At 39.4% G+C, this 23403-nt stretch overlaps 4 protein-coding genes, 3 non-coding genes and 1 pseudogene across 9 annotated transcripts; 1 reads left to right on the top strand and 7 right to left on the bottom strand.

The window, feature by feature from the left end:
* Positions 1 to 78: 78 nt before the first annotated feature.
* rpl4 (ribosomal protein L4) lies at positions 79 to 3475 on the bottom strand. Its single transcript, XM_034084804.2, has 10 exons — positions 3368 to 3475; positions 2490 to 2661; positions 2262 to 2368; positions 1886 to 2024; positions 1514 to 1638; positions 1281 to 1410; positions 861 to 1017; positions 584 to 667; positions 288 to 408; positions 79 to 199 (listed from the first exon to the last, which is right to left on the bottom strand). Exons 1-10 carry the CDS (start codon positions 3368 to 3370, stop codon positions 128 to 130), a joined length of 1110 nt encoding a protein of 369 aa, XP_033940695.1. The 5' UTR covers positions 3371 to 3475; the 3' UTR covers positions 79 to 127.
* On the bottom strand, positions 478 to 545 carry LOC117448799 (small nucleolar RNA SNORD18; annotated as a pseudogene).
* Positions 741 to 812, bottom strand: LOC117448785 (small nucleolar RNA SNORD18). Its single transcript, XR_004552413.1, has one exon. It is a non-coding gene; the product is annotated as a small nucleolar RNA SNORD18 (small nucleolar RNA).
* LOC117448741 (small nucleolar RNA SNORD16) lies at positions 1712 to 1811 on the bottom strand. The gene has a single exon (XR_004552373.1). It is a non-coding gene; the product is annotated as a small nucleolar RNA SNORD16 (small nucleolar RNA).
* On the bottom strand, positions 2088 to 2186 carry LOC117448740 (small nucleolar RNA SNORD16). The gene has a single exon (XR_004552372.1). It is a non-coding gene; the product is annotated as a small nucleolar RNA SNORD16 (small nucleolar RNA).
* A 386-nt stretch (positions 3476 to 3861) lies between the features above and the next one.
* Positions 3862 to 8635, top strand: zwilch (zwilch kinetochore protein). The gene is made up of 18 exons (XM_034085347.1): positions 3862 to 4044; positions 4209 to 4251; positions 4331 to 4423; positions 4696 to 4865; positions 4977 to 5167; positions 5286 to 5365; positions 5436 to 5591; positions 5753 to 5824; positions 5914 to 6007; positions 6095 to 6147; positions 6264 to 6357; positions 6456 to 6535; positions 6631 to 6787; positions 6937 to 6965; positions 7049 to 7185; positions 7282 to 7377; positions 8129 to 8244; positions 8349 to 8635. Exons 1-18 carry the CDS (start codon positions 3995 to 3997, stop codon positions 8432 to 8434), a joined length of 1797 nt encoding a protein of 598 aa, XP_033941238.1. The 5' UTR covers positions 3862 to 3994; the 3' UTR covers positions 8435 to 8635.
* Positions 8636 to 9006: 371 nt separating this feature from the next.
* Positions 9007 to 13564, bottom strand: lctlb (lactase-like b). 3 transcript variants are annotated; one of them, XM_034085088.1, is made up of 13 exons: positions 13438 to 13564; positions 13157 to 13317; positions 12989 to 13076; positions 12770 to 12879; positions 12548 to 12676; positions 12300 to 12395; positions 12145 to 12199; positions 11898 to 12059; positions 11012 to 11289; positions 10751 to 10877; positions 10454 to 10653; positions 10246 to 10309; positions 9007 to 9168 (listed from the first exon to the last, which is right to left on the bottom strand). In XM_034085088.1, the coding sequence occupies exons 1-13, from the start codon at positions 13562 to 13564 to the stop codon at positions 9053 to 9055; spliced, it is 1713 nt and encodes a 570-aa protein (XP_033940979.1). In that variant the 3' UTR covers positions 9007 to 9052. The 3 variants fall into 3 exon arrangements, with proteins under 3 accessions (XP_033940979.1, XP_071059624.1, XP_071059625.1); XM_071203523.1 differs by lacking the exons at positions 10246 to 10309; positions 10454 to 10653; positions 12770 to 12879; ... (1 more) ...; positions 13157 to 13317; positions 13438 to 13564 and having other exon boundaries at positions 12548 to 12637; XM_071203524.1 differs by lacking the exons at positions 10246 to 10309; positions 10454 to 10653; positions 12300 to 12395; ... (2 more) ...; positions 13157 to 13317; positions 13438 to 13564 and having other exon boundaries at positions 12548 to 12637.
* A 1365-nt stretch (positions 13565 to 14929) lies between these two features.
* On the bottom strand, positions 14930 to 17612 carry snapc5 (small nuclear RNA activating complex, polypeptide 5). Its single transcript, XM_034085090.2, has 4 exons — positions 17443 to 17612; positions 16843 to 16970; positions 16670 to 16750; positions 14930 to 15520 (listed from the first exon to the last, which is right to left on the bottom strand). Exons 2-4 carry the CDS (start codon positions 16930 to 16932, stop codon positions 15338 to 15340), a joined length of 354 nt encoding a protein of 117 aa, XP_033940981.1. The 5' UTR covers positions 16933 to 16970; positions 17443 to 17612; the 3' UTR covers positions 14930 to 15337.
* Between the last annotated feature and the right edge of the window lie 5791 nt (positions 17613 to 23403).

Genomic DNA, 23403 nt, shown 5'->3' on the forward strand with positions numbered 1-23403 from the left:
CCTTTTATAACCATACCAAATGCTCAACATGTGCTTTATTCCTTTCTGAATTTTTCAATGAAAGGTCCGACTCGTTCATTTGAAACAAATGATTTATTGATCACTGAACCTCGTCAAGTTTAGAACTTTATGCCTTGGGTTTTTTAGGTGCTCCCTTCTTTCCAGGCTTCTTCTTGGGTTTCAGCATCTTAGCCTTGATCTATAGAGAGAAAGCACAAGATGTCAAGTCGCAATAAACTTTAAAATGTTAAGATTATGCTTCTAGCTTGAATTGTTAATTTACTTACAGCAGGGTTATGCTTGAGAATAGCATTACGTCTTGCTGTCTTGGCGTAAGGGTTGAGTTTGAGCATTATCCTCAAGTTCTTCAGAGGATTCTTCTTCAGCACTCTGCGGTGGATGCTCTTGCTGTAATGACAAAATAACGCAGTCTTAATATGAACTTCTGCTAAACAAAAATGTCGTTAAGGGCTTTTGTTGCTCAGGACTTCCATATAATCAGGGATCAGAAACACGGACCGGAAGTAGGAAACTCATCATAGTTCATAAGTTGAAATAAATATAAAGAACTGTAGGCGCTTACGTAGGTGTACGAAGTGCTTTCTGGATCTCCTCACTCTTCAGAATCCTGCTCAAGTCTGTGTTGGTCATCTTGTGCATGGGCAGGCTGAAGCAAACAAGACATTGAACATTAAATTAAACACGTTGAAAATTAAGAAAATGACAAATCCTTTGATGCTCAACTCAGAACTTCTTTTAATATCACAGAGTTTCAAAAACACGGACCATGAAGTGGAAGCTCATCACAGATCTGATCATAAGCCGTTGTGCTACAGGGAGATTGCTCCTTAAGTACTTACGTGTATCCGGCCTTCAGGGAAGCGGGTTTACGCCATGTTCCGTACAGGTCATCCAGCTTGCGGAAAGCACTCTCGGTCCAGATGCAGAAGCGTCCAACGTGACCACCAGGGGCGAGCCTCAGGAGGTTCAGTTTGTTCACGTTCTGCAGAGTGATGCCTTCATACAGGAAAATAGCAACACTCAGGTTTAATGATCTTGTTTGATTTAAATAGGAATTTGAAGTTAACTCATTTAAAAACATATCACACTGGCACCAAAAAAATATTCAAAAAACATAGGGATAGGAATTATTTTTTCAGTTTATAGCCCCATCGGTGGGCATCCACTACCTCCTGAGACAGAGGAATTTAAACTATACATCTGTATGTTTATGCTAACTTCATGACAGCCATTTACCTACATCTGTATACCAAACACACCTGGGATATTTCTGAAGGCTTTGGTGACACCGCCATCTTGGTTGTAGATGATGCATGGCCCTCTGCGTTGGATACGTCTGCGGTTCCTCATCTTACCCTTACCGGCACGCATGCGCTGGGAAGCGTAGACCTAAGAAAAGAATGTACACATTTAAATACTTTAATAAAGCCAGAAAAACCAAAAAAAGAGGCCTTAATGGCAGGAGACATTCCGCTTGAAAATGATAAATTACCTTCTTAATGTCATTCCAGGCCTTGAGCTTCTTCAGCAGAAGCACTGCCTCCTTGGTCTTCTTGTAGCCCTCAACTTTGTCTTCAACAACCAGTGGGACCTCAGGGATTTCCTCAATGCGGTGTCCTAAACGTCAAGATAATCATAGTCAACAAAACCTATCTATAAAACTTCAGGTGGCTTTGACGTTGCTCTAGCTTGCTCAGAAACTCATACTCGTCAATGCCTTATGACAGCTTAACGACAGCAGGCCACTGTCACTGTTCACAGGCTCAGACGCAAATTACACCATCATTGCAAGATACATGCTAAGCTGTATATTAAAGAAAATGTCTAACCCTATGTTTGTCTTCACAAATGTTTTGGAGCTTACCCTTGGCCATTACAAGAGCGGGAATGGCAGTTGCAGCCACGGCAGAGCAGATGGCATAACGCTTCTGGGTTGTGTTGATTCTGCGGTGCCAGCGACGCCAGGTTTTGGTGGGGGCGAACATACGACCTCCACGACACATCTAGACCCAAGTCAAGGAGGTTTTGACAACAACTGAAGTAACAGTATTCGAGTTCTAAATACCTGCTCAGACTCAAGGATCGTCAGCCATCTGTGCCAGCATATGACAGCAGGCATACTGTCACTGGTCACAGAGTAAGTCGCAAATTACACCATCATTGCAAGTCTTTTGTGTCAGCTCTTCTAGCTATACTCAAATAAATTAGAAAAAAGCTAACATTTTGGTTCAAAAGGATACATTTCCAAAAGCACCCTGGCCAGAGCGGTGTGTACCACCACCCCTCACACGAGGGATACGGGCCACAGCTCTTCCTGTTCCCCAGGACTCTGCACTGGTCTGGTGGCCTGAAATAAACACAATCACACAAGTTACAAACAATATACATAGATGTTGTGAATGCATGCAGTCAGGAAACTTTTAAATAAAATCCTGTAACCTGCAAGTTCAAGTCAAATACACACTCACCGGCCAGTTCACTGACTGCATAAGGCTGGCGGCTGTTCTTGCGCATGTTGGTGTGAACGAAATTCACAACATCAGGGCGAATTGGAGCCTTGAACACAGCAGGCATGACAACATTCTTGCCAGAGGATTCTCCTTTCTCGGAGTAAACCGAGATCAGGGGTCGGGCACAAGCCTAGGAAGCACATTTAACAACATTGAGAAACAGATCCATTGGGATAATTAATAGAACGTCATGTACACTTGAAACTATGTAGGGTCTTTTAGAGAAATGTAAATCATTTAAACCCGTCTTAAGAACCAACAAACCCATATCTTAACATGTGGGGGCCTCAAACTACTTACATTAACTTTTAAACAATCTGATACAACTTGGTGCAATTGGTGACACGTCAAATAAAGTGCACCTCGCACTTAACCGAAAATAGCAGATCATTAAAGTGTTAGACATTTTCGATTTACCGTGAAATGTCAGGCTGTTGGCCTTAGCCTAGCCTAAGTGTGCTAACATGAGTTAGCTAGAGAAAAATTAAAGCATTATAGATGGTGTTAACGCAGTTGAAGGCATGCAATTAAGTCTCATGACATTAGCATAAACAAAAAAATAGACCCCATTTAACGAAGTGCTATCTGATAGCTGCGTGTAACATATCTAGCACTCAGGCGACAGGCACACGTGTAACTTGGTCTACTGAAGCTGTTCGTCCAAAATGGCTCCTCGTGTTAGCTTCGCTAGCCTGGAGCATTCCATCTCGCTCCACTTTGAACCCGAATTTAAGCTTACCACAATCAATACGGCTTTATTTGAAAACTACAAGCACCGAAATACATTCTAACTTACAGAACAACCTTTCCATAACGATCTGAGGGGTATTTCTTACCATTTTCGTTTATTTATTTTAGGCTCGCCGTGAACCAAGCTCCTTACGGTATGGCGGCCACAGTAAAAAAGGAAGTGTGTGAGTCACCCGTAGTGCTTTATGCCTCCGCCTTGACGAGTATCACTTCCGCCGACAGATTATTTTTCACAATTGTCTTGCTTACCGCGCGGAAACACACCTGTTACATTTGTAGATTAGTAACAAATTATTGCGTTGCTATTTTGACTTAAAATCACACAGCTAAACAAAACCTTAAAGTAAGTAGCTTCAGTGGGGACTATTTCTTTACGCCATGTTGGCGCACGGTGAACGGAAAGCCCGAACTACCTCCTTAGTAAACGTTTCCGACAACAAATATTATTTAATTTCTATGTATTTTACATTTTATTCGTGGTTATGTTATATATGCACTACGGCTATTTAATTCAAGTCATCACATTTAAGTGTAAACTGAAAAATAAACTAAAATAAAATTATGACCTGTAACCTCATGACGTCAGGACCCAAGTCAGCGCGCGAGTATCAAACATAACAACAGTAGCAGCTCAAACTTCACTCTGCTAACTTCTCTTTTATTTTCTGCATGTTATTAGTTCTGTAACAAGTAATCCATCTTTTTATTTTGCGATGGGCTCAAGGGTGATCTCCAGTGCAAAGGAGTTTTACAATACTCTTCGGTGAGTCTACTTTTGGGTGCTCAACGTTACCAATGTTGGGTGTTTAGCCTTTTTAAGCTAACGTCAGATGATTGCTAGGCAGTGAATGAACTGTCACCCTTTATGTAGAATAATATTGAACTAATCTTGTCGTAGTAAGGTGTGTTTTTTTCGTTTGTTTGAAGATCTCTCCAAGATCAGGAAAGCAACAATCCATTTATCTATGAGGTATTTCATTATCCCTTAATACAAATCTGTCGTGTATGTATCTATTAATGATGTTGATAAAGTATCTGATTGATTTCAGGAGGACACTCAAATCTTAAAGATGAATGGAAACAAAATCCCTGTGCTGAATATATACTGTGGAAACCAGCCTGTCTTCATTTGTGAAAAACCTGTGAGTATTCTTAATGTTATTAAGAGATGTCTGCAAATCCTAGACAAGTATCGCTGTGTAATCTAAATAATATATATAAATAACTTTAAAACAATATATTAATGGCGATAATTGTATTGTGTAATACAATCCCGCATCATTGTTAAATCAAGGGATATTACTCCAGATACCTGCAGATATCCTTTTTGTTTATACAATTGTATGATAAGACCTTCCTATTGTTAACCATTGGATCATGTTTGTGTGATGTTCTATTTTTGTGATTTCAAAAGGTTCCAAAAATATATGAACCCGATGATCAACCAATGACTAAAACATCTAACTGTGCTAATGAAGATACTGCTAATGAAGATACTGCTAATGAAGATGATGATGATGCTGAGGACGATGCCAATTCTCTCCCAGAATTGGGACCACAGCCGCTCACAATAATGAAAGCAAGGTGACCGATTCTAAGAAAACTTCATCTAAATGACACAGATCTAGTGGGTTTGTATAACCCATGTATCAAACACACTGTTGATGACAAACAAAATGTATTTTTGCTTTTTAGGCAGTTGCTGTCTTGGTACACATTATCTCAAAATGCTAATGTATCAGCTGTGGACAACAACCCTGCCTTACACCCGCTGTGGGTGCGATGTGACATGTCGGATCCGGCTAGAACAGCCTGGGTCGGAGCTGAAACCGTCTGCACGGGCAATAAAGTGTCTGCTGTAAAATTGTATTCCATTACCTGCAAGGGTATAACTCAAATGCTTTATACCTCTTTGAATAACCCTTTGTTGAAACTTTATCAGATAAGTGAATATTTGTTTTTCATTAATTGGCAATTGTGCTAATCCAACTTCATTTTTGTTAGGCTCTACTGTGGACAAAAAAGCTCTCATAACCCTGGACGTGCTTAAACAGGAGCACAAGAAAAGGCACCCCCCATCCTCGGTATGAGCATCCTTTCTTGTAATTCAGTGTGAATTAATGTTCATTCACGTTCATCTGTTGATGCTTACAGACAGCGATTAAAGGCAGTGCCAGGTTCAGCTTGTTTGGCTCCACTGTTGTTGAAAACACCACGGTTGAGTCACAGAGCAGTGTGACGGTGGATTTCAAATGGAGCCATGTGGAGAGTGTCCTGGAGACCCCTCCCCTGTCCTCTACAGCAACACTGGTAAGCACCAGTAACCGCATTTAAAACATTATCTTCCTTTAACATGAATGCTTACTTTTTATATGTCTAAAGCTGAATTTTATTTTAGTATTACCATTTTAAATATAGGATAAAGTGATACATGATGTGTACTTGCCTTGTTTATCTTTGTTCACATGCAGAATATCAGAGTTGCCTTTGGGGACATGAGGAGCCCGATGTACGAGATGTACAGGGAGCTAGAGTTTCTTCAGGTTTGTGTCCCACATTAATCTGAGGTGAACGACTGTGAGTATCAATACGTAAATAGATAACTAAATATTTAAGATTTCTGTTATTTCAGTCTCTTGCAGATGGTTTAAGAACTGGTGAGACTGAATGGATGGAGCCTTTGGAAAGCACATCAGCTGTAAACCTGACCAAGGCGTTCCTAGAAGGTATCTGTTTTGTTCAATCGAGGCACCTTTATCAGGATTTCATGACAACAGTAGGTTAACACTGTCTTTGTTTTATTATTCACCCAGAGCTTCAGGGCACTGCAAAGACACTACAGGAAGATGCTGCAAAAACAGCTGAGGTAAGTTAGTGTCAATATCAAGAACTCAAAGGACTTTTTCATTTTACAAGTTCATTCATTTCAGGATAAATAAGATAACTTTCTTGCTTTTCCATATGTTTTAAAATAACTCAAAGCCGACGACAGACATGGACACTCCCATTTTCAACTCTTTCTTGGAACGAGGCGATTTGGATTTCGTGGAGCAGCTGTGGGTTCGGATGAAAAAGAGTGAGTCAGTTTGTCAATAAGGAAACTAAATATCACTTGATCTATCATTACAAAGCAGCAGTTCTAACCATTTCCCCCCATTTTCTTTTTCATCACAGGTGTGACTTCATATCAAGATATTGGAGACTGCCTGAAATTGGTCACAGAAGCTCTAAGATACGGTGACATCAAACCCTGGGTATGATATGATGCAGAATCAGACAACTGTTTTTCAGTGAGAGGAGATTGAGGCTTGTGTGTGAAGTTTGTTCTGTTTTGTTGAATTTCTTTCAGATCCACAGAGACAGCAGCAGCTCCCTCAGTAAGCTCATCCTGCAGTCGTACCACCAGCAGATCGACCACGTGTCTCTCACAGGTGTCACCCCTGTCCACATGCTGCTGGAGATGGGGCTGGACAAGATGAGAAAGGATTACATTAACTACCTCATTGGTAACCTCTTACTTATCTGTATAAATGCATGTCATTCAGAGTGGAACAGTCATATTGAGCCTCAGTGTCTCATGAGTCATACAGTCAGGAAACTTTAAATTAAACACACTTTGCTTTGATATTCTTCTATTTTCTACTTTTTTCCTCAGGTGAAGAATTGACAACCCTGAACCACTTGGTAAGCCTAAGACTATTTGACTGACAACCTTTTTTAATTGACTGTCACCAAAGTATTCTAAGTTTGAATATTTTACTCCTTAGTGTTATTTCCTGAGCACTGAGGTTGACCCCCAGGAGCAAGTGATCAGACTCCGGAAACTGCACCACCTGCTGGAAGTAATCATGGCCTGTGGTACTTTCCTGGGTCTGCCCTACGACAGACTTTTCCTTCTCACTCAGTAAATCAATTTGTCTTCTTCTTCTGATTTTTGAGTGTGCTAAATGTATTCTGCTAAAGATTAGATTAAAGGTGAAACTTTCCCCCCCCCCCACAGATCATGTCTGCATCACTACAAAACATGCCCATACGATGAGGAGCATGAATTCAAACTGCAAATCAAACCTGCGCTGATCAGCCATGTCTACCAGAAGTAAGGAATGTAACTCTTTGCACGGCCAACAAATATAAACAGAAATTAAGTAGGGCTGGGTGATAATAAATAACATTTAAGTTTTAAATAGTAAGCACATATTAACTCAGGTTTCTGAGAAAATCTGATGTGTAATACTTTAAGACAATATCATTTGAAGATTGTTCAATGAATGTGAGTGTTTATTTTCCCTCATTATTTTCACTTGGAAAAAATAGGTACATTTTCACTTAAGTTGGTAATTATGAGAAAATTAGAAATCATGACAAGAAACTCAATGCCTTTATCTGTCAGTTATTAATTTAGTAGTTCATTTTTCATCTCATGTTTCTTATAACTACCAGAAGACATACTATAGATTTATATATAAGTCTATATTGAGATAGGAAATGATCTATATTGTAATGGAATATTTTGGCCATATCTTACAGCCTTAGAAGAAAGGTAGCAGGGGCCATTTGCATCATGTATGAAGTAAAAAGAAAAAGGGTTTGAAGTCATTTGTAAGAAGTAAGTCCACTAATATTTGTTGTTATTTTTATTTTTAACACAATTGCTTCCACACAATTTTGTAATGTGCTCCCAAGTGCGTGCCTACCTTCAAATATAGCTGTAGTGACTGAAATGTAACCAATTCTAACCCTCTGTATCCAAGGTTTTTTGGTCAGATCTCCCAACATGCGCTTTAGTGTCAACTGTATAGGTTTAGCAGGCACTATTTTCTGATCCCTCGTGTGTGTGTGTTCCACAGAGAGAACCCAGTGCTGTGGAGGGCCGAGGTGTCCAGTGGCCACGGCCCCCATGAGGTCCGGACCTCCGTACAGCTGAGTGACAGACCGCTGGTGGATCATGTCATCTTTGAAGCAGGTGATCCTCACCACTCCAAAATATAGTTCATGCAACATATTAACTAATAATTATCCTAATAAAGTACCGATAACATTAATATTCCTTTTCTGTTCTGTATTTAGATCCAAATGAAACAGTGAATGTGGACAGTGAGGATCCGGCCTTCTTCACCACCATGGTTTGCTGCAGTCTCGTCAACTTTGTATGAGTTTACACACAGAGCACAACTTAACGACAAAGATGCGTTTATTGTCATTATCTATTTTCTCATCAGCAATTAACATGTTTTAAATTTGCCATTTGAACTTTCCAGAATACCTTATACCACATCACAAAGTGTATGCTTTTATTAATATACTGTATTATTGTCAATTGTTTTGAAAAAATAAATATAAGTCCTGTTTTTTGATGATGTGATTATGTGTGGTTTTCTTATTGCAGTTTTCTTATCACATTCACATATTTTTTTAATGATCAATAAAGCGGTTGAAAGAGATGTTAGCTGAACAACTCAAACCACAAAGTACAATATAACACAAGGGCTGTTTGCAATGGTAATATTCCACAGCAACATTGTAAGAAAATCCCAAAATGCAGCAGGGCTTATCACACTAACCCTAACCCAGTACTGCATGCATTATAAAAGGCTCAATAGTCAATCAGTTGTTTTAGCAAACATTGTATGCACATCAAAGTACTTTAATGAAGTCACGTATTCGCTTCAAATTCAGCTCAAATAATGTATTTATGTTCACACAATCAATTAAAGAAAAGGTGCACTTAAATACAAGCATGTGTATCGATGTTTTTTGATTGTAAACATTTTTTAGTTGCGCCTCCGCAGCAGGAACATGAGGAAAACGGCACTGAGCAAAATGGAGAGCGTGCACACGGTGGGAACCACGATCTCAGTTACCATCTCCATGTGGCTGGTCAAAGGGTCTGCAAAGCATACACACACATTAACAACTCAGTAGAATTGTTTCTATTGTTCAGACATTGCTTACGAAGTGGGTGATAAAGCTCCAGCACAGCACTCAAAGGGTTAATATTTTCCTCCTAAATCAAATCAACTTTTTTCTGTGAGCATAAGTGATTCCTTACCATGTATTAGTCTTAGAATATTGGCAGCAGTACTCCGCTGTTCCTCTAATAAAGAAAGAGAAAGTACTCAGAGTTGATTGACAACACGTTAACCCTTTGAGAACTTGCATGCAGATTATGGGGAATATTTCAGAAAGCAGAATTTGTAACATGGCCAGTTTATTGTGAAATAATCAAATCCCCTGAAATGTAATTTATAAATAACAGTCATCTGCTGGCATTGCTACATCGTGTTCCTTAACATCACTTTTGAGTTTGGTTTTATAAATCAACTTCCAATGTATGAGACAGTTTAACTGGTATTATGTTGTTTTAGTGAATTTATAATCCTGCTTTGTGAATTACCCCGTGGGCACAAGTCCACAGATAAACAGAGTTTTTGTCAGCTGCTGTGAAATCTAAAGGGCTGCTCATGGTTGCAAATGAGATTCAAGCACACTAATAAAAGTTTGAATATATGAACATAGTACACACAGAGTACACGCTTATTTCAGAGGCATGTTTAAGTGTTAAACTGCAATTATGCAATTATGTTAGTCAACAACACTAAAACTGATATTCAATAATATAAAAAAAACATATACCCTCAAGATCTAAACTTCATCATGCACTGGCCAAACCTTTGGCAGTTCTGCATGTTCCTTGGATTTTCTTCTAGCTGGAGGGGCAAACAAAAAAGATATCTCAGATATTCTGTTAGAGATTTGTTTAACTTTGGCTTATACTTCCATTCTTATTCATTTTATAATTTGTCCATGTGTTTTCTGAGGGGCATCAACACATATTCAAGTCAGATTATAATTAATAATTGATATCATTTACCCTTTTTTTCTATACTATTGGCCAGTTGTTTGATATGTAAGTCAGAATCTTTATTTGTTTACCCCAGCTAGTTCACCTGCAAGACACACTGACCTGCAGCGAGGAGCTGGTTGCTGGTGGAACACGTCTCCACTGCCTTCCTCCTCCAGTTTTCAACCTGTGGAGGTTCACAATGCAATTTCATAAAATAATTGACATTTATTTTGTGGCACATTAGAGCATTATCCAATTCATTTAGGTGGAATATCTTTAAAAGTGTTGTCATGAAAGGAATGGAAGCAGGACTCATTAAGTCTCTTACCTCTCTCTGATTGGGAAATCCATTGGAGCTGATGATGCGTTTGTAAAACTGGACAGAAGCTTTGGGATAACGAGGCTTGTTTTTGTTCCTGAAGTCCACATAGTACAAGCCAAACCTCTCGGAGTAGCCTTCATCCCACTCGAACTTGTCCAGCAGGGACCATGCGGTGTAGCCCTTCACATTGACTCCATCTTTGATAGCTGAGTGAGAGTGAGTTGGGATTGAGCTTTAAATAAATATGCTCCAAATTACCAAACAACAAAGATTCGCAGGTGCTTATATTATAAGCTCATTTACCTTTCAGCATTTCATTGGTGTAGTCTTTGAAGTACTGTATCCTCCAGTCATCACACAGCTCTGTGCAAAGCATCTTTTCAGAGACTCCATTCTCAGTCACATAAATCATTGGGTTTCCATACTGAGACTATAGGGAACAAGTCAATATGCAATAAGTTGATTTTTGTAATTAAAGGCTTAGGCCTACAAGATCATTTCAGCTTCTGCACAACTGTCAATAGGCCTGTCCTGCATCATTCAAAGGTAAAGACCATCATTCACCTTGACAAAGTTGAGCAGACGTCTGAAACCCCAAGGCACGGAGTAGAGCCACTCAGAGCCGGGGTCCGGCCAGCGGGGGTCCACCAGCTCCGCCAGGTCCCGGTCAGTGAAGTAGCTGCTGCTGCTACGAGCTGAGGGGTGGTTCTTCTGGGTGATGTAGCGGGTGGTGAAGTGACCGACGCCCAGGAAGTCACACGTCCCCTTGATGTAGCTCTTCTCCTGAGGGGAAAAACTGGGCAGACGGGACGTCCCGAGGCCCTGCTGGACACTCTTCCTACCTGCACACACAAGCAGCGGTGGGATGTAATTGAGTATATTTACTCAAGTATACATTCGAGGATCTTGCAATTTACCTGAGTATTTCCATTTTATACAATGTTTTCCTCTTACTCCACTACATTTCAGAAGTAAGTATAACAATTTTTACTCTACTACATTCATCTGACCTAAGATACTAATTTGCAGACTACGATTTTAACTTCAACACAATTGATTATTTCATAAAACATGACAACAATGAATTATGTTTTATCAGGTTATCATGTGTTTTGTTCATTAAATATATGAAAAAACGCAACAGCATACAAAATAGTTCAAATAAGTTCCACCTAGACTGATTATGGTGAATTTCTTACAACATGAATGAATCAGTTATAATAAAATGAATGAATAATAAAAATAGAATATAGTAATACACACAAAAGTGTATTTTCTGTTACTTGTATTATAAATGCAATTTGTTTTCAAGTACTTTGACAAACTGATATTGCAAATTTTAATTAAGTAAAGAATCTGAACACTCATTCCACCAGTGCAAACAAGTAGTTAGTTAATTCCCAAATCACCAATATAACACCGGATTCAGGATGTTAAATATTGAACCTACCAATAAAGTCTTTCATCACTTGAGGGTAGTCTCCATGAAAGATGGGTGTGGCAAACCAGCCCAGGTAGAACTGGACGTATCTCTCAGCTGCTTCGATGTCTTTCTGGTTGGTGATGTCCACCGGCTCCCCCCAATCTCCAGTCAGAGAGATGCCCACCATACCTGCACATGCAAACAGCAACACTCAACACTCAGACAGAAAGTACTGTTGAGAGGAAATAATGAACCTGAGTTTGACCCTGTTTACCTTTTTGTTTCGCCCTCCACTGTGTATCATAAGTGTGCCAAACTTTAGCATGTGCCTATGAAAAAGGGATGATTATTTTAGACATGATTTACATTTCAAGTGGCCCATGCATTGCTAAGTGTTATTGATAAGTCAATATTCATGAATTCTCCTACCTTGATTATGTGATGTGCAACTTTGTATGCGCCTGTTCCTCTCAGCCTCAGACCAGGAGCGTGCTCACCGGTCTCATAGCCTTCCACTGCTACAGACTAAATGAAAAATGTTAGCAGATTATTAGTCTGAGAACAACAGGAGTTCAATTCAAAGGTAATAAACTAATCAAAGCTATGCTATGTCAAAAAGAACATGTTATGAGGCAGGTGTCAATGATACACCTGCACATCCTTTATATTGAACCTACCCATGGATTGTTGAAAGTCATCCAGTACTTGATTCTGTTTCCAAATCTTTCGAAGCACAGGTTGGCAAATTCATTGAAATGATTGACCATGCTTATATTCTGCCATCCACCATATCTCTCTTGTAAGAACTAGTAGGACAAAAAGAGTGCAGCGACTCAGTAAAGAACAATTGTGCTGTGATGCAAGATGATTGAAGGTTTATGAACGTCTTGTATAGCAACCTGTGGCAGATCCCAGTGATACAGAGTTACAATGGGAGTGATCTTGTTCTCCAGCAGGTGGTCAATCAGCTCGTTATAGTACTGTATTCCTTTTTCATTTATATGGTCAGCTGCAAATAATAAAATGTTGTGTAATTATAGAGTTTTTTGTATTCGACAAAGGAAATAATATGTGCCGGTTCAGTTCAGAAATACTTGAATTAAAAGCAAGTTACTCACACTTTACGCCAGTGGGGATGAGTCGAGGCCAGGATATGGAGAAGCGATAGTGGTTAAGCTTCAGCTCCTTCATCAGACCAACATCATCCTGAACAACACACACGGAGTGAAATATTTAGATTTCCTTTCCCCCCCTCTGTTCTCTCCATATCTCTTTGATAATCCCACCTTGATTTTGTGGTAGCCCTCACAAGACGAGTCCCCGGTGTCATTTTGTTGGATTTTGCCTTTCTTATGACTGAAGACGTCCCAGATGCTCAATCCTTTACCATCTTTGTCCCAGGCTCCTTCTGTTTGATAGGCTGAACTGCCGGCACCCCACGAAAATCCTATTAAGCACATACAGTTAGGAGATAATATGAACAGCTCTTAGGAGATAGAATATCACCACTTATTAGTTCATTATAATGCACTAACTCCATCCTACTGGAGAAAAGGGTTGTGTTTACCAGCTGGAAAAGTGCCATAATAGAAGGAGCCGTGGTCGTTCTTTGTCCAGTCGAAGTCCTCAGCCGAAGACAGACACAGCACCAGCACAAACACATGACACACACTGATCACACAGCGGGGCAGCATGGTACTCCTGAGCCTGCAGCACAGTCACTGTCTGGTTCTGCTCCAGTCCCTCACTCACGTCTGCACACAAAAGAGAATCATTTAGCATCACCTCTGAATCACTATTACAAGTTAGGTAGCAAACATGTAATTTCATCAAAATACATATACTGTACACACATGCCTCTTTTCAAAAATGTTGATAAAAGTTGAACTAGTAACAGAAAATAATCTTGATATAATCTCAATTAACTACCATCAAACTGTCTCTAAAAGCATACAATCTGATAGACTATGGGGGGTCCCGCATCCCCAAATAGCCCCTTTCAAACTCAATGGAGTTTGAGCTCATCGTGCTGAGGTAGACAGATCCCATAGAAACTATGGTTTCCCCTCTGTAAGCAAAGTTAATGTTAGCTGGGGGGGGAAATATGTACAGTGCACAATCACATGACATTGGACCAACCTTTGCCCACATATACATTTGGGAAATGCCTTAACCTCATTAGACAATAGTAATATATTTAATGTTATTTGTCACATTGTTGATGTTAATGTCAATGTAAAGTCCTCACAACTAAACAAACCTAATTATCTTAAATTGAATAAATAATGAGCATCATGTCACAATACTTTCGTCTTATAAATCGGCAATCAATTTAATGAAAGCTTCATCATATAATGCAGAATTGACGCATTGCTGTATGATCAAATTAGTCATTTAAAATCATCACCTTAAGAATCTAAAGCTCATGGAATTATGAACACTCATTGAAAAACACATTTTACCTTAGTTTTTCTCAGATGATTTCTCACCAAAACATTTTTGTGTATAGGTATTATTTTCTATATAACAAATATGAATAGTATTTTTAGTCATTTATTTTTAGCTAAATCAATCATAAATCCATCAACCATCACTCCAGTCTGATTCACAGCATATGAATTATGTCTAATTACCTGCGTACTTTAAGAAGAGTTCATTTGCAGCAGGTGTGCACCTGTGTGAATGGGAGCTCTCCTGGAACAGCCGCCCACGTAGAAAGCTGTATATATCTATCGCTGGTTCTCTATTGTATGTTCCTGTTGTAGCACCACCCTCTCCAGAGCTGTCCCTGCTGCCAGTGTCAAAGCTGGCCTTATTGTGAGGCTCGCCGTATTGTTTTAGCTGTTTAGAAAATGCTGAATGGTTTGCTAGAGGAAAGTGTTTGCACTGCATAACCCATTCGCCTGGGTCAGGTTAGGACAATTAAATAGGTATAACCTAAATTGAAAATAACATGAATCTGCTTATTGCCCATATGTATGCATGGCGACTTAGAAAAACTATACTGTATGATGCTTGTGTATAACTAGAAGTGTGTTATAGTAAAAATCAGTCAGATGAAACGTATGCAAAACATTTTATTTTGTGCTTACAATTATCATTTCTTGCATAATGTATATGTACTATCTTCTTATATGGCCCAGCCACACATTTTAATGCTAATCCTCAAAATGCACAATATGTCTAGTAAGCTATAAGCAGCTAATAACACTGTCTTACTGCATTTCAGATAGACCTTTTTCACAACATTTGACAAATAAATTCTTATGTGGTTTGTTGTGCCTTAAACCAGACCAAGGAGGGTACTGTTAGCACCACTCATCATTACACTGTAACTGTTACTCACTCCATTCAAATAAATTAAACTGTATAAGTGATAAACAGGTGAACAAATGAACATATGTCTGTTAACATGTAGTTCTTCTTCAGTGGTGCAAATAGTTAAGCTCCATGAGACACTGAGAATCTCAGTAATCATCATCCTCCTCATCGTCATCAGGGCCAGACCCAATCTCAATGTCATCTTCTTCGTCATCCTCTTCATCTTCCTCCTCATCGTCCTCCTCCTCCTCCATATCAAGATCTATTGCGGCATTCAGTAGCAGTTTGGTTTGATTGATCTCGCCCTCATCATCGAGGTTAATATGAACCTGAAACAAAGTCAAAGTGAGAATGCATAACTAGCTAGAGCAGAATGTCTTTGAGAGTTGTTTTTAGAGACTTCTGTTGCCCAGTGATTCCTCGTAGGTATAGCTTCATGTGCCTTAGAAGTAATAATTAGAAGAAAACAAATGTTAAGCTGACGGATGCATACAATGAAATCAAAAATGTAATGAAATACTAGTGTATAGTGCATGAGTAGTATAGAGGCATTTCATATTTACTGTTTTAATCATCGATTGTCTAGACAAGGGCTATAAAACCATTAATAACGTTCTCAGTGATCCTATTATCCAGTAATTCAATATGTACATTGGCAGTGGCTCAGTCAGTGGGGGCTTGGACTGTGAGCCGTAGGGTCGCCGGTTTAAGTCCCCGACCAGACCTAAAAATGGAGTGTGGACTTCTACTTGGAGAGGTCCCAGTTCACCTCCTGCCCTGCCGTGGTGCCCTTGAGCAAGGCACCGGACAACCCCATTCCCCCCCACTCCCATTGCTCCCTGGGCGCTGTACAATAGCTGCCCACTGCTCCTAGTACTAGTTAAATGCAGAGAACACATGTCACTGTGTGCGCTGCATGTGTGACCATTAAAGAGGGTTTCATCCCTCCCAATAGTAATTTACAAGTTTCTTAAAAAGGGTACATACATTATGTTTATAAATTAAATTAAATCATAAAAACAATAACATTCCTAAAATGTTATAGCCTTTGCGTGCAACATAATAATCTGATTATTCGTCACAATTGAAGGCATTTTAATCAACCTAATAAACTCAGCAACATTTCTGTTAGCCAAATAGGATTATTACATGGCTATGTATAACTTAGTCGTACTGATGTAAACTTAGGTGGTAAAGTAATCAGATTACGGCAACTCACATAAACAAGTTAGCCAATTTCCTGTCTTAACATTATTACTCAAAGTAACATGGTTTATGTGTGGATTTAAATCGGTGCGGTTATGCAGGCCTGCAAACTCTAACACCCCAAGCTTACAGTAGTGTTGTGTAGTAAAACATAAGTTATCTTCATTTTCAATAAAACAACTGAAGTGTGAAATTATCAGAAAACACAGGTAAAAATATGATTGTGACCTGTGCACATTTAGCAGGGTTGTGCCTGATGTGACAGGGATTACCTCAGCTTCTGGGGAAGATCGTTCAGAGGCTCCTTCTTCTGTTTGTGCACTAATGATAGATTTTAAAGCCCCCTCTTCGAACTGAAACACAGAGCAAACACATAAAATATAAATCAGATTTACCACAAACACAAGCACAAACCTCTACACTCATTGTGGACTCTCTCACTCACCTTCAGCCTGTTCAGTTGGTCTTGGAGCATGACTTTGATTTTGAGGAGAGTCTCCTCTTCCTTCTTCAACTCCTGCAGACGGCTGTGCATCTTTACTGGTTCTGCTGCAGTCACACCATTCCTCAACACTGAAAGGGAAGAGATAGGTAGTCATGGTTACAGTGTTATGTCAGATTTTATATCCATTACCAAGTGGATAGGGGTGGCAACGTTTTCAAGTCTTTAAAATGCCCTACTTATTTTTTTATTTGACAGAAAGTCACTTTACTCAACCTCCAATGATGCAAACATTTAGATAATATACAGTTTCAAACTGTTCCTGTCCCATTTATTAGGATTTCATTGAAAAATATGATAATTCATTAACTCTACTCAGCAGCTTCCATCCAATGTAAAGCTAGTTTGCTAAACGTTCAATATAGTACGGGCTACTATCGCATGCAGTTAAGTACAGGTTGTGTAAAATAACACATCTAAAAAAGGTAACTGTATTGTTTAGTTGCTGCTCGCTACGAACAACATGTTGTATAATAACGTTAGCGGTACCCCAAATATATCCTTTTCACAAAGGCAAAATAAAAACCAATTTAAGAGTATTACCTTTATTTATAAGTCCTGCCTACAGCTCCATATTAACGTCCAAATAGGTGTTGAACGAAGATATTGTGCTTACGAGAGCTTTTGTTTTGAATACTGATAAGTTAGCTGTTATGCTACAGATACCGTTACGAGCTAAAGTTTGGTTCCTGTGGTCATGATGTCATATCCGGACTTTTGGTAACGTTTAAAGCTATCGGAAATGTAAAACTTCTGGCTGGAGAGCTAACAATGTGTCATCACTTTCAGGACTAAGTGTCTTAATTAAAATTAGTGATGGCGAGATGAAGCCTTATGAAGCTTTGAAGTTTTTCAGCCAATTGGTTCGCAAAAGGGTTCATCATCTCATTTCTCATGTGATGAGGCTTTCATTTGAGCACAAACCCTCCTGTTGGTCAAAGGGTGTAAAACAGGCAGATATATCCCAACAGTGTGATCTTTCGAGTTCCCAATGAGTAAAGCCTTAGAATAACTAAACAATTAACATACAATCATATTTTCATGTAATCAATTTGCATCAATATTGTATATATTCCTGTTGAATGATTGTGATTGAAAAGTCTAAGGAGGCTGGGAAACATTTCATTATTCCTTAATAATATTCGCAAACTTAACCATGGTATAGCCTCAGAAAGTCTAAACAACATCAAATAATACATTTATTAACTCCGGGGGACGCCCATAAATGATTAAAATTGATAAAATATTAAGAATACTTAAATAAATAATAATAAAAACAATAATAATAATATAAATAACACAAAATAATATAAATACATAACAAAAAAATGATTATAATAAAAACAATTATGATAACAAATAATAATAAATAAATAAATAAAATATATACAAAAACAATAAAATAATAATTAAAAAAATAATAACAGTAGGGAGACGCCCCCCAACAAATCAATTATAATTATAAGAATGAAAATAATCAAATAAAACGACAATGAAATAGATAATACAATCATAAAAACTTGAAAAAAATATATAAATATATTTAATATGAAAAAAAACCGTTTTACTAAAACTACAAAAATAAAGTAATGCAAATAAGAATTAAATACACTTTATTTATTCATTCATGTATTTATTTCCACATTTATTTATTCGTCTATTTATTTATTCCTGTATTTATTCATTTATTGCCGTATTTATTCATACATGTGTTCATACATTTATGTATGCATTTATTTATACGTCAGCTTCCGTCCTCCATATAAGTGAGAGTCTGAGTTATCTTAATCGATACACGCTTCACCAAATACTTCCTGGTTTACTCGAACCGAAGCTTCGGCGCAGTACGTAACATCACTACTTAAAATCTCTCAACAAAAAACATTGGTGACAACAAGAGGTTTGCATTGAATCATTTGGACAATTAATGCAGTGTAATAAATTAACCTCAACGCGTCCTTAATAAACGACTTCACGAGAGGCACCTAAACGCAGCACTACTGTAAAACGAACTTTGACTTTGGCGCCATCTTGTGGTCAAGCAGCGGTAACGGCCGCCTTGCCCTTCGAGGAGAAAAAGTCAGATTATTTGAGAATTGTTTGAACAAAACGTGGATGAGACACGCTGAAAAAAAGAAACCCATCACATTTGTTTGTTACAAGTTCCCGAGCCGAGTTCGTGGAGCACACGATCCAACATGTTATGGCTCAGCTTGATTTCCTGTAAGTACCCTGTGGGCGTGTGACCAGGTGTTTGTTAGTTAGCTAGCGGGCTAATGAACCTGCATTAATGCAGGTATTTCTTTCTAGTCGGTTATCAATGGCCATCCACCCTTCCCAAAGAGAGGTTTGAAGTGGCAGGTGTCAACTTTACGGCTCTAGGAACCCTAATTTGTAACAAATGTACTTCATGGTGTTAGTCTCCCTCATAAAACATAAGGGTCACACTTTTGGAAGGCAAATAGGCCTAGGCCTTAAAAGAGAGGCCTGGTTGCCACTCCACTAGGCTATATGCAAAGTGTACATTTGCTTTCTAGCTGGAGTAACTGCAAGTAATGGGTTTAGTTTATGATTAGCAATACTCAAATTGAGTGAAACTTGACAACTAAAGTTTACAGGATATTTATGACAATTTATGCAAGAGTTTCTCAGCATTTGAAGGGAGCAAGGATTGTTTTCATGGTACAGAAACAGCTACGATTTCCATGTCTGGTGTGACAGTGATGATGGAGCAGCCCTCCATGTTTATTCAAGTAACTGAGCTGGCCTGCCCCATAAGCAAATATTCACCAGTCTTGCATATTAACTAGGAAGTACGAGAGTCTCTCTTAAATCCCCAAACCCCCATTACACTGAAAGAAAAGCAAAGTGTAGATAACGAATTAACTGTAAACTCAAATAAATCACAGATGGAACTCATTGATGTGAACGAGATCTGAAACGGCTCTTAATCAGTCTTCAAAAATGTTAGAAGAGCCCATTAGGTTCTTTATAGGATTCCTTGGCTAAGTCCCTCCAGATGTTTGCATTGATAATCACAGCACGCAGGCAGGACTGGAGACTAACAATGGAGCCCAGCCAAAGAGAGAGACAGAGCCTAGCCGTCCCTGTTCACACAAACATGAAAACAAGACTACTGCAGGATGTAGGGAGTCCTTAAATGTTTCTCACCAAACGCCTTCTTTTGGTTTCAAAAACCCTGGTCACTACAATGTGATGAAATTGTAAAATGTGTAGAATTTGTTGCTCGACAGATTATGGAATGGCTTTATTCTAAATATCCTCTCACCAAAATACGTACATTATTTACCCAAAGATTGACTTAATAACATGTTTTAGTTTTTTTTTTTTTATCACAATTGGATGTAGCTCACTAATAACCCTTCTGGCACTTATATGAATCGTAATGGCCCTCCTGTCTGAATCTGTCACTCCTTTTTTGTAAACTGCACTGCTTGAATTTGTGTCCCATCATTTCACTTTGTAGAAATACTGTATGTTGCCTGTGCTTTAGGTGAGAAGCAGCAGCTGTCCAGCGCCACACAGTGCCCCCGCTAGAGACCCAGGATGCCTCCAGATATAACACAGCGGCGCAGATAATGTGAGGTGCCAAGAGAGTGTCCTCATGTGTCTCTGCTACAGGTTTGATATCAATTACACCTGTCAATACTGCTTTGAAATGTGCTACACTGATCCGTGCTGCAGACATGCGTGTGCCAATATATAGATTTATAGTACCTCGTCATTTCTTTTGAGAATGATTGCACTTCTGTATCCTTCAATGTCAGAATAATTTAAGAAGCGCACTTTTTAAATCATCCAGTACGACTACTATTCAACAAAAGAATGAACCCCTTATACCAGTGCTTCTCAAAGTGTGGTCCGCGGACCACTGGTGGTCCGTGAGCGCCCCCTAGTGGTCCGCGAGTATATTGGTAACATTTCACATTTTAAATAAATAAATACATTTAAGTTTTCCGCACTCTTGCGGGAATATCTCCGCAATGGAGCGAGCTAAAGTTTCACTTTCGATTGCATGGTATGGCCCAGCACAACACCTTCATCACACATGTTGCCACTTGTTTGTACCATTTTCAGGCGATTTGTAATCTTCTAGAAAAACGATGTGATTTTGGATATTTGTGGAGTTAGGTGGTCCACGAGTGTTTTTTTATTGGTTAAGTGGTCCTTGGTGTGAAATAGTTTGAGAAACACTGCCTTATGCAGAGGTGAAATGAAACATTTAAAACCCAGCAGGTATTTCCAAAATACAAGATGTATCCCCATAAAACTGTTAAACTGCTACTTAGAGGAAAAAGTCAAGATTGGAATCCATTAGGTTTGTGTTGGTCAACGCATGGACTAATTGACTGTTCATTACAGCACTGTACATTTGCCGTGTTGTGGTATGTCACCGTGTACAAGAACATTATTGTTATGAGAGCCGAGCACATAGTGAGCCTTGGGAGGGTGAAACTGGAGCTGTGTGTCAGTGTAGTAGAGACCTCAAGGATTTGGGGGTCAGACGAAAAGGTGCTCGGAGGCCTGCTCCCCACTATCGCAGCTGCCACCCCCCCAGCACAGACACGAGGGGCCCCACTCCGGCATGAGGGTTTTACTTGGAGTTGGTTTCAGCAGCTTGAAGGTGGCTAATACTATACAGTTATCACTCTGCTCCTGAGAGCTACAGTTGCTTTTTCCTTGTCATCACGTAGACTCTGTTGCTGCTACATTGCAATTTCCCAACAATCAAAGGTCTCTTATGCAGGGTCTTGAGCCCGGTGCTGAGGGCCGGTGGCAGCTGAGGCCGGGGCCCGGTCGCCCTGCGAGCGATGCTGCTGCAGCGTTTGAAGGTGCTCCCACCGTCTGAGGAATGCAGCGCTGGGCGTGTTGGATGAGGGGCCTACCAAAAGGGAGAGGAGGAAAGGAGGCAGGCAACACAGAGAGAAAGAGAGGGGGGGGGGGGCGGCTGACCTTTGAACAGAGCCGTCAGGAAGTTATGACTCAATTTTCAATCGTGGCAGTAAAACACAGAGAAAGAGCATGGAAATAGAGGAGGGATGAAAGATGGAGCAGGAGAGAGGGAGGGAAGACGATGATACAGAGTGTAAGGTGAGGCCCGGAGAGTTAAGATTGTAAAACAGCAGTGGAGCGTTTGTGGGGTCGGTGAGTCACCGGGGAATCTGGGGCTCTATGCAATCACAGCTGAGCAAAACCAGATCATGGCCGGCACTGCTTGTCATTCGTCTCCAGTTCAAGAACGAGGCAACCAGTCCAGCAGAGCCTGGCCCTGAAGTGAGTTTGTGTGCAACACAGTGAACATTTACTCAAGTACTGTACTTTATACTACATTATACTTTGACTCCACTACATTTTGTTGGCAAAATAAACTACATTTATTTTAGAGATTGACTATACCTTCTTTACAGATTTACATTATTAATACAAAAATATAAATACATTTTAATTTATATAGGTTAAGTTACCTGGTACTAGTATATCATTTAATTCAAATAAACCCCACATTTGCCAAGTGCAGCATTGAAGTCATGAACACCTTCATGCATCAATAATTATAATACCACTATTTCAAATATCTGGGTACTTAAAGTATATTTGAATGCTAATAGTTTTGTACTTTTACTTAAGTAACATTTTGAATGCAGGACTTTTACTTACTTCTTCCCCCTCTGTGTGATGCATACATGAATGTGATACTCCATTAGTCCAACCCTATAGGATGTGAAGGGAAATGTGGGGGTGGCGGCTCCAGGATGTTCCCTCTTAGAGTTACAGTGATGCTGTCTGGAGCCTTTGGCGCCTGCACTGTATGAAAGGAAAGGACTCATGGAGATGCAAAGATGCGGGAGAGCCTTTGTTTCAAAGGAACTATACTTAACCTTTACAGTTCCTGTCCTACACACCCACATACATATGACGTGCAAATTGGCACGCGCACACTGGGACAAATGGATTTGAGTTCATTCATTGTAATCAGCCCCAATCTTCTGCACGTACACAGAGCCAGAGAGACATGGAGAATATAAGGATGTGTAAGTGTACTGATACAGATCCATTGGTGCACAAATGAACATGATGTGAGTAAAACATGTTTATCGGCACGTACATCCTGATATTATACAGTACAGCGCCAGAAGAAGGGAACATTTTCATATTTCATGTTGTCATTTTAGCGATTCAAAAGTCCTCTACAGGCATGGCAACATGTAGAATAATGATTTGGTTTGCTTTAGTTCTTTGCACATTGAATCTTTTCACACTAAATCAGTCAGCTTCTTAATCCCAGTGGGCATGCTGTCACTGCATCACAGAAGATGATGGATACTAGTGTTTATCACCCTATAAACCACAGCTGTGTGGTATAATCCATAGTGTGTTTTTTGTCCATCAACACTTGTAGCGACGTGTATGTAAGTGTAAGTGTAAGTGTCGCTAGGTGCGCTGCAGCTATGATGCCGTCCTCATTTTACATGCAAGTGCAGT

The sequence above is a fragment of the Pseudochaenichthys georgianus genome, chromosome 6, assembly GCF_902827115.2.
Source record: "Pseudochaenichthys georgianus chromosome 6, fPseGeo1.2, whole genome shotgun sequence".
Classification (NCBI taxonomy): Eukaryota; Metazoa; Chordata; class Actinopteri; order Perciformes; family Channichthyidae; genus Pseudochaenichthys; species Pseudochaenichthys georgianus.